The sequence below is a fragment of the Octopus bimaculoides genome, chromosome 6, assembly GCF_001194135.2.
Source record: "Octopus bimaculoides isolate UCB-OBI-ISO-001 chromosome 6, ASM119413v2, whole genome shotgun sequence".
Lineage (NCBI taxonomy): Eukaryota > Metazoa > Mollusca > Cephalopoda > Octopoda > Octopodidae > Octopus > Octopus bimaculoides.
Window position 1 is genome coordinate 116,943,685 of NC_068986.1, and position 11,279 is coordinate 116,954,963.

At 34.1% G+C, this 11,279-nt stretch overlaps 1 protein-coding gene across 6 annotated transcripts in view; it reads left to right on the plus strand.

Annotated features, from left to right (window-relative positions):
• Positions 1-11,279, plus strand: part of LOC106872207 (phosphatidylinositol 4-kinase alpha) — a 140,131-nt gene that overhangs the window by 18,725 nt on the left and 110,127 nt on the right. For 5 of the 6 annotated variants that reach the window (XM_052969097.1, XM_052969100.1, XM_052969101.1 and 2 more), the window contains exons 2-4: positions 7,116-7,235; positions 8,221-8,314; positions 9,425-9,460. In XM_052969097.1, coding sequence (XP_052825057.1) covers positions 7,116-7,235; positions 8,221-8,314; positions 9,425-9,460 — 250 coding nt within the window. The remainder of the gene's footprint in view (positions 1-7,115; positions 7,236-8,220; positions 8,315-9,424; positions 9,461-11,279) is intronic. The other variant, XM_052969099.1, reaches the window with a different exon arrangement.

Genomic DNA, 11,279 nt, shown 5'->3' on the forward strand with positions numbered 1-11,279 from the left:
GAATAATAATAATAATAATGACAATAATAATAATAATAATAATAATAATGACAATAATAATAATAATAATAATAATAATAATAATAACGGCAATAATAATAATAATAATAATAATAATAACGACAATAATGATGATAATAATAATAATAATAATAATAATAATAATAATAACGACAATAATAATAATAATAATAATAACGACAATAATGATAATAATAATAATAATAATAATAATAATAATGACAACAACAATAATAATAATAATAATGATGATAAGGAGGATAGACTGTAATGGTTGTGAATCGACAGAATAATGGAACGAAGCTTGAGAAATATCAAAAGAAACTAAGATATCAAAGTATTTAATCACAAGCTGTTTCTGATGCTAATACTGGAGAATAGTAATGGGTGAATGGAAGAATTCTTCAGATACGTGTGACCTCTTGGCATTCTTGTCCTGGCCTTTATAGTTTAAAATTCTTGATGTAAAAGAACCAAAGTTTTGTCATCTACAATGAAAGCCTTTGAACAAAACTGGAATGTCTGACTTAGAAATGGAATTACCATCTCATCTCCAGTTAAGAATCAATTGAAGTCAATAAGGCTACTGGCAAGATAGAATCTGTCGATATGGATTTTTGAAATGTTTTTTCAGTATTTCTTTGTCCTGAAGGAGTGAACACTGAATATTGATGGATGAGAGGGAATTAGCAAACAAATTATGATCTTTCTTTATATCAGAGAAGGCTGTTATCTTGTTACTCTAGCATTTAGGAATTTTTGCTCTCATTAGATGCTGAGTGGAGTAGAATAGGGGTAAAAAGTGACAGTGTGTAAGTGGTAAAATGTTGAAGTCTCTTGGATAAGACCAGAGGTTCTCAAGCTTTTTGGGCCACCAACCCCCTCATGGCCACATAATACCCTCAGCACCCCCACCCCTATTTTTATGTATCTCTTTTACTCTTTTACTTGTTTCAGTCATTTGACTGCGGCTATGCTGGAGCACTACCTTTAGTCGAGCGAATTGACCCCAGGACTTATTCTTTGTAAGCCTAGTACTTATTCTATCTGTCTCTTTTGCTGAACCGCTAAGTTACAGGGACGTAAACACACCAGCATCAGTTATCAAGCGATGTTGGGATGACAAACATATACACACACACACACACACACACACACACACACACACACACACACACACACACACACACACATGCACATACATATATATACGTATATACGACAGGCTTCTTTCAGTTTCCATCTACCAAATCCACTCACAAGGCTTTGGTTGGCCCAAGGCCATAGTAGAAGATACTTGCCCAAGGTACCACGCAATGGGACTGAACCTGGGACCATGTGGTTGGTAAGCAAGCTACTTACCACACAGCCACTCCTGCACCTATAAATAAAAGTTTTATATTTTACTAATTTATATATACTATGAACCATTTTATATTTAATATAATATTTTATAACTTGTATACAAATACTATAATAATATTATAATAAATTCATAGCATACCCCAATCCACTGTCTTCCTCCCAATGCGTTCTTTTCCCCTACTAGCCCCTTAGACACCAGCGCCCACCTGGACCCTCTTGATGCCCACCAGGGTGTGGTAGCACCCACTTTGAAAATCTATAGATTAGACCGATAGATTCCCATGAGTGAGACATAAGTATCACTGTGCGGTTGAGAAGTTTGCTTTCCAACCCTATGGTCTTAGGTTCAGTCCTACAGCCTGGAACCTTGGGCAAAAGGGTCTTCTACTATAGCTCAAGGCTGACCAAAGCCTTGTGAGTGGATTTTGTTGACAGAAACTGAAAGAAACCTGTTTTGTGTGTGTGTGTGTGTGTGTGTGTGTACCGTGACATTGTGAAATGTTGTGAATGAATGTCATTCATTTTCTATATTATGCGAAAACAAAAATTGGTGAGCTGGTAGAACCTTTAGCATGCTAGACAAAATACTTAGCAGTACTTCAGCTGTCTTCACATTCTGAGTTCAAATTCCATCAAGGTTGACTTTATCTTTTATCCTTTCTGGGTCAATAAAATAAGTACCAGTTGAACACGGGGGGGGGGGGGTTAATGTAATCAACTGCCCCTCCCCCACTAAATTGCTGGCCTTTGCCAAAATTTGAAGCTAATATTATGTGGAAACATGTTTGGCCATGACTTAGTGGTTTGGCAAAAAGACTGACAGAATAAGCACCAGGCTTACAAAGAATGTTGTGAGGTTGATTTCTTTGACTAAAAGGCAGTGCTCCAGCATGGCCACAGTCAAAATGACTGAAACAAGTAAAAAAGAAACAGTAATTAATAAAATAACATCTATAACATTTATTATGCTGGTGTTTGGAACATAAATTAACATGAAATTTTGAGGGAAGGATTTAATTCAGATCATATCCTAGAACCAAGGTGTAATTTTTTCCTATAGCTGCTCTCTTCAAACAGTTCTCCCTTCCAACCATATCTGCTTCCCTTACACTTTTACCTCTGCTAACCTATTACTCCCTGTGCTCTGCCAGTGATTAATGACATCAATAACAGTTGATAGATACCAGATAAGGTTACTTGTTCTTAGGTTTTGCTATTAAATTTAGCTTGGTCTTTGTGAACCTATCTGTTATTAGTTCTGTTATGTTAAGAATAATATCCAACAGCCTTTGACTGTTTCATATGCACTTTTAAAATTACTTCAGTTAGAAGTTTAATATTTTATCTTCCTACAAACAACAAACACGCCAGTCAGCTCATACCTTCCAGGTGTAACAAGATTTTTGTGTTGGTAGGATTTGTGTTTATCAATATTCAGCTTTACTTCTTACTGTTTTTTTTTTTTTTGTGCTATTGATTTTACATTGCTTTCTTTAGCTCACTCTTGATATTATTTTTATCATCTCATATTTTATTCTAAAAATCTTAAATGGTTTGTCTATCAGTTTTGATTATTGACTATTGGATATATCTTCAAAATATTATTTTACGTTACAAGTATTACAGCTTGTTGTGCTGAGATATATTGGCATTTTCTATTTTTCTCTGCTGGAATCTCTTACTGAAGACTTTCTCTTAGAGCTGTTACATATTTATTTTATCTAGAATTTCACTTTCTGCTTCTCTTTCACAAAAAACAAGGACACCTTTTATTTCTCATTCTAAATATTTCCCCTCATTTTTTTTCTCTTCGTCTTTAGTTCTATAGAACCTCTCCTGCTCTTGTACTTTTCCAATAAATACCCAATTTTACTCATAATAAATATGGTTGTTCCACAGAAAATTTCTGTTAGAATATTTCTTAGTTTTTAGATTTTTAAGCGCTACCAAAATGGCTTTGATGTGTTCTGATGCTCTTAGTCCCAGACCTAAACTTTTCCTTTATTCCATATATAAATACTAAGATGTCAGTCTCTTATAATATTTCTTTCTTAGGATTTTGTTTAATTTCACTCATATCCTTAGAATACAACCATTAGCGTAGCTAGAATGTGTGCCGCCCCTACTGCTTTGCCTAGCTACGCTAGTGAATACAACTGCAACATAGTATTGTTGTTGCTGTTTTTGAGGTGGTGAGCTGGGCAGAATTATTAGCAGCATTTCTTGTGGTTCTTTATATTCTGAGATCAAATTCTGCTGAGGTTGATTTACCTTTCATCCCTTCAGGGCCAATAAAATAAGTACCAGTTGAGCACTGGGAGTCGATATAATCAAAATGCTTAGCGGTATATCACCCATTACTGTGTTCTGAGTTCAAATTCTGCCAAGGTTGATTTCACCTTTTATCCTTTTGGATTGATAAATTAAGTACCAGTGAAACACTGGGGTTGATGTAATTGACTGGTCCCTCTCCCAAAATTTCAGGCCTTGTGCTTCCAGTAGAAAGTATTATTATTATTATTGTTATTATTATTATTATTATTATTATCTACCTTGAATTCTTGTCTGCCTCAAGCCTTCGGGTGTGGTTCATGTATAGTTGAAAATGGAGTATCTGTGCTACCAGTGCACAGATTAAACAGCAAATCTAGAAAACAAACATGGAAATAGGTTATTTATTCAGAATGCAAAAATATGGGAATGACTGAAGTTGTTCAAATAATTAACTAAAGGCAACATGAAGGTGGGGATAGTAGGAGTGGGGGGGGGGAGTTAATTAAATAGACTCGTGCCAAAATGAGAAATATAAAAACAAAAAAGACAGCAACAAAATATAAAATAATGCTAAAACAAGTCTTAAAACCCAGCTGATTTGGCCTTATTCTCAATTTGCAGATGTTATTGATGGAATATATTTTAAGCCAGCATCATTCCTATAGAAATAACCATAATAGATCTGCTTGATGCCAAAATTATTTTGGTATTGTTCAATATTGGCTCACATAATTTCCTGGTTTTATTTTATTTAACTTGGTGAGTTTTTAATAGTTCTGGTTGGTTTTGTTCTTCACAAAGACTCAGTTTTGCTCTGTTCTACTGCATCAGTGCCTCTCTAAATTAAACAATGCTCATCATGATGATAGTGCTGCTGCTGATGATGATGATGACACCTTTTTGTCTTTTTAGTATTTTCATTCAACGGCTGAAAGCTTTAATGATTTCTGAATTTTACATTCAAGATTTGGTTGATGGATTGTAATTGATTTCCTGTAGGTGCAGTTGTTGCTGCGTGACTAAGGAACTTGCTTCCTTATGACATAACTTTCAGGTTCAGTCCCACTGCTTGGTACTTTGGGCAAGTGTCTTCTACAGCCATGGACTGACCAAAGTTCTGTGAATGGATTTGGGAGACGGAAGTGGAAAAAGTTCATATGTGATATATATGTATATATATAGAGAGCAATAAGAAAATGGAGGGGATTAATAGGTGCTATTCATCAACTTTTAGACATTATATTATGTCAATTTATTTATTTACTAAAAGGACAATTATAATAGTATAATAATATACACATAAAATAACAGAGAAATAAACATATTACATGTTTATATGAATATATATATGTTTGTGTATTATTGTTATAATTATATAATTATAATGATACGAACTGCTGCATTAATCCTCCCTTCTAAACACATCTAATACGTATGTACCTATGAGTATGTTTGTACGGAAATATATATATATATACAGCTGGATGCCCTTCCTAAGTGGTTGGCGTTAGGAAGGGCATCCAGCTGTAGAAACTCTGCCAAATTAGATTGGAGCCTGGTGTTGCCATCCGGTTTCACCAGTCCTCAGTCAAATCGTCCAACCCATGCTAGCATGGAAAGCGGACGTTTAAACGATGATGATGATGATGATAGGGAGAATTCACAAAAAAAAAACAAAACAAAAGATGAAGACAGTTGGTGTAGAAAACAAACAGATGTATTAGTATAACGCTCAGGAATTGAAAAAGTCTTTAACGTTTCGAGCCTATGCTCTTCCACAGAAAGGAACACAGAAAGAAACCAGGAGAGAAAAAATGTATGTAGTGGTCAGCGATCTATCATGGCGAATATATGTATATATATGTGTATTCATCATGTATATACAGTTTCATTCTTACATAACTAAAATGATATATTGATTTTATAAATTACAATATTACTCCTCTTATAATAATTTTCTCATACCTCTGTTTATATTTTATCTAATATGAATAATATAATGCATCTGATAATAATAATAATTGATTAATTTGCATGCATATACATACACATATGCATGTACATTTATGTGTAGGTATGTGTATTTATGTATATTTAAAAGTATGTATATATGTGTGTACTTATATTTATAACTTAACCTTATGTACTTTCTAAAATCTCTGATGAAGCCTAGAGAAACACCCTAGTACCTCAATTTCATCTAATAATTACTTCAGTCCAGTGGATGGATAAAAGTAGAATGAGGTATTATTGCCTCTTGGCTGAAACAGCTGTATGATATTATCCCAATTTCTAATTGTTATATGTTATATATTTTAATAATTACTGATATTTTTATATTTTATATATTATATATATAAAGCATGATATGTTATACATGTATGTATATTGTTATAATTGTCCTTTTAGTAAATAAACAAATTGACGTAATATAGTGTCTAAAAGTTGATGAATACCACCAGTGTTCTCCTTCATTTTCTTATTGCTCTATAAATTTAGGGTAAAATAATTTTTATCCTCACCCATTTATTACACTTGGTAGTGTAATTGCCATGCAATGAAAAAACACTTGTGCATTAATAATAATTGGGTATCCTACCAGCAGTATATCGGATAGATATCCTTTAGTTGGTTGGATTCACAACCTCTAACTTTTTTTAATTTCACACACACACACACACACACACACACACACACACACACACACGTATATATACACACATACATATACACACACATATACACGCACACACGCACACACACATGCACACACACACACACACACACACACACCAGACACTTTACAAAGTACATTGTGTCTTTCTTTTGTCACTCTGTGTGTATTTTATGTACTGGATACATTTTATTATTATTATTATTGATGATTTGACTTCGGTTTTTTCTTACGTGGGTAGCAGGTTACTCCTGTAACCTTCGGTATCCACAATCTATCAATAGTCTTTCAAGTACTTAATACCCTCCTGATAATCTTTCCTGTCCCGAAGAATCAGAAGTAGTGGGGAGCATCATAGCCATGTGTTGAGAGGAATTCTTTGGGATTTGGATAATTCACCTCTGGAAACATGGGTGTTTTTTGTTCATCATCCTTAACCAGGGACCTTTTGAGTGGGATGGGCTACTGGACTTGAAGAAAATTCTAATTGCTATTCATCTTGATATGGGATCACCATGTTGCACACACATGTTTGTGATGCATGTGCCTGGTGTACCCTTATCAGACTGGTAGTCCTGATGGGTATAATGGGCTTCGTATGTTTTACCCCACTGTCACTTTGATGGCATGCACTGCTCTCTCAATAACAATGATAATATATTTATTATGATGATCTCTTTCTTATTCTTTTACTCCTTTACTTGTCTCAGCCATCAGACTGTGGCCATGCTGGGGCACCACCATATTTAATTTTTCCTAATTTAATGTCTGTCTCTTACAGGTTAACAAGATTATGAAATTATGTCCAGTTGAAAGTAACCATGGAACACTTAGATTGGATAGCCGGTCGCAGGATGTTATTATTGCTTTGGGTATATACCTATTAGAGTCTGGACTTCAGGTATGAACCTTTTTTTATGAATTTTTATTCATATGGTTGTGTGTTTAATGCAGTCTGAAGAATAAAACTGTACAATTATGGTTGTGCTCCCAAAGGAGGTTTTATCATTTAACTCCCCCCACTTTATGTAATCTAAGGTTTTCATGTATCTTTTCTGTAGCAAGGCACCTGTTCCTGTTTCTGTCATACTTTAACTTCTCAAAATCTAGAATAAATCCATCTCCTTCTTTATTAAAACCCCACTAAGTTGAAGGGTCTCTTCCTTGTTAGTAATTTCAATAATGCTAGTATTGCCAAAAAAGTTTTTTAATGGTGGAACTTGAAGTAGATAAAGCTATTAATAATAGCTTGTAGAGTATTGGTTTAAAATATCCACATGTAGTCTTCAATTCCATTTTTTTCTATAAGGGATTTTTTTAAACCCAATAATCTATTTATGATTTTATCTACTTTGAGTTCCACCGTTAAAAATAATTTATTTCATCTCTCTCAAAGTTTCTAAGTTCTTTTTACTGTAAATAATTTGCAATTCTTACTGGTAAGAATAATGCTTTCAAAATTGATGGAGAAGATTCAAAGTGTTGCTTTGGCATAATCTTTTATCTTTTACTTGTTTACATACAAGTGCCGATTGGTGACAGGAAGGGCATCCAGCTGCAGAAGATCTGCTTCACTGAATTCTGTCCAACTGATGCAAGTGTGAAAATATGGGTATTAAAATAATGAATGTCTAGAGAGAAAATATTCAAATAATAGCAGTTCTGAGATGATAACGAGAAGAGAACAAGCCAGAGTAGTTAGTGTAGGCAGCAGGGAAGGTTGAGGGAAAGTATGCTGCTTAGAATAGATATGAGGATTAGCAACAGGAAAGGCATCCAGCCATAGAAAATGCACCTTGTAAGTATGGAAATGTTGACATTAAAACGATGATGATGATTATGTTTATTTGCTGGAGCTATATTCTTTCCTTTCTTCTTACTGACAGTATAAAGAAAAAATCCTACCATATTTGCTGAATGTTTTAAGAGACCTCCCTAAAGTTCAGTGGATTGATGGACCCAAAGGAACACAAAAACACAGTAAGTCAGTTAAGAATTGTATTTTAAATGGTTGCAGTTCTGTCTGAAGAACTACCTTGATGCAGGTGTCAATGATGTTCTTTCTTGTGGTTAAATCAAAATGTTTCTATCATTTTTTGTATTAATTCAACACATCGATATACACATATACATACACATTTACACACATGCATGTTCACACATAAACACTCATGATTTGTGTGTTCGGAGCTATGTGATTCTGTTGACCACTTTCTTATCAAAGAAATTTGATTTTATGCCAAGTAAATGATTCCTTTTTTGTTGTTCTTTGTGACAAAACTCCCAAGACATTTTTCAAACTCTTGTGATATTGCCACACTAACATATAGATGTCAACTTATAATTTCTATATTTTTGGAATATTTATAAATTTGGTCGAAATGGATTAATCTAATCATTTGTTTTAGTTAATAAATTAAGATTTAGTTTTCTTTAAGATGACATGAATCTTAATTTCTTTAAGGTTCTCAACTTGTACCAAGAAAATATTTTGGTTACATTTGAGTTTTTCGTGGATTATTGCAGTACAATTTACAAATCCAGTGATATTTGCATTATTAAGCAGTAATATCTAGAGCTGGACGGCATACCATGATGGCATTTTCTTGTTATGTAAGGGATTGTTTTAAAATTGTCTTCTATAATTTTTACGTGTACAACTTTATATTGTTCTTATATTAGCCATGAGATTTCAGATACCCACATACATGGTTCAATATTGTGGTGAGTGATTATTTTACTTAGGTTTGTTTGTTTTTTTTTTAAATTTTAAAAATTATTTTCACATGTAAAAAAACCCCCCTGATTTCAATCCTGCTGCTATTTTAATTTGTATTTAAATTAATTAGCATTAATTATGTTGTCATGGGATTATTACAAGTTTACTAATACTCATAAAATCAATGTTCATATTATTGTAATTCCATTAGGACATAGTACCTCTCTCAGCATTCATACTCCAAACTATTATTTGCTTATGAAGAAATTTTTTCTTTTTTTGTTAACCTCTTCCCTAGAATAACTTTATATTTCACTCCAATTAATTTATGCACATTTCATTTTTTTTTTCTTTTCTATAAAACTTTTCAGGACAGATAAAATATGAAAGTGGTGTTAAAAAATCAGGTGGGTTGACCTCCTTGCCGGCTGTTCTGTCTCAGTTACTTCCTCCCCCCTCTCTTTTCATTGTCACTGATTTCCCTATATCCTACTTCATTGACATGCTAGTTAAAGATAATGATCTCACTGTCAGTTTGCTGTGTCTCCTCCTAATGTTCAATTATTCCTAATAACATTAGTATAGAATTTCTTAGTCTTCACTAACCATTTCCCTTTAAAAAAACAAAAAACAAACCTCAAAACTGTCTCCTCATTAGCAATTATTCCTAGCTATATTATAGTTAAGAATAAATTAGTGATTCTATGGCCTTAGTATTGCTATTCTCTGTTATTTACTGTCTGGTCATTCCTTAAATCCCTCTAGTTTTGCTTGATTTGATTTCAGTGTTGTATTAATTTGTGTTGTAATTGCTAAAATTTTCTAGATAAAATTCTAATATCAACCAATACTATTTTTTCAGCTGACATATTTCAAAACAATTTGCATGTTTGATTCACACTTAGGCATTATTAGTGATGGGAACATTACATGCTATTTATTAGGTTCATCACCATCGTTGTTGTTTAACGTCCACTTTCCATGCTGGCATGGGTTGGATGATTTGACTGAGGACTGGCGAACCAGAAGGCTGCACCAGGCTCCAATCTGATCTGGCAAAGTTTCTACAGCTGGATGCCCTTCCTAACGCCAACCACTCCAAGAGTGTAGCGGGTGCTTTTACGTGCCACCAGCACAAGGGCCAGTTACATGGTACTTGCAACAGCCATGCTCAAAAAGGTTTTTTTTTATGTGCCACTTGCACAGGAGCCAGTCCAGCAGCACTGGCAACGACCTCGCTCGAATGATTTTTTAACGTGCCACCAGCACAAGCGCTAGAAGGCAACGCTGGTAACGATTATGCTCAAATAATGCTATTTACGAGCCACTAGCACGGAAGCCAGACAGCTGCTCTGGCAATTCTATCAACTATTTCCTCAAGTACCATTGCCTATATTTTTTAACAGAGTGGAAGATTTTTTTCTGAAAGAAATTCCCAGTAAAAATTTAGCAGTAGTCCGAAGAATTCTCTTATATAGTTGGGGCAGGGTTTCCAAAGCTAGAAGAAGGATTCTGTCTGTTGTTTAGCCTCGAGTCAGCTTTGATCCAGTAGATCTTTGATGAAAGGCATAACAACCATGATCATCCAGTCCATTTGTGTATCTAGGATTACACTATCCACTGTGTCTTTGTTTTTGTTTTTAACATTGTATGGTGTGGTTTTATTGAGATTTAACTGCTATATCTAGGCTCATTGATATTAGTTGTTGCATGAGGTGGTAAAAGTTTGAGAATGTAAAAGTCTGCAACTTTAAAATGAACCTCCACCAACTGCTCTGCCTATCTATCTGTGCACACCTTTCAATACCGTGTATGCCATAAGGTCCTTCAAATGTAATGGAGGCCTCAAAAGACATTTTAAGATCCACAAAGATTAGAACTTAACTGCAACTCTTGGTGCTCTAAATCAGATATGCAATCTGTGTGGGTGTCTTTTCAATACATTGTCTGGTTTAAAAAGCCACATCAGATGCCATGATCGATCTAAGGTGTAGGTACAGGAGGTGATCAGACTCTGCATAAGGAGTAGACACCCCCTTCCCCCCACATATCCTTATAGTCAACTTAAGATGCATTTCTTGTTAGAACACTGAATACTGCATCATTAGCATGTTCTGTTTGGTGTTCTAACAAGTATCCATGTTGAGTTTGATATAAAGATAACCTTTAGTATTAATACTGCTTCTGTCACTAATTATATATATATATATATATATATATATATGT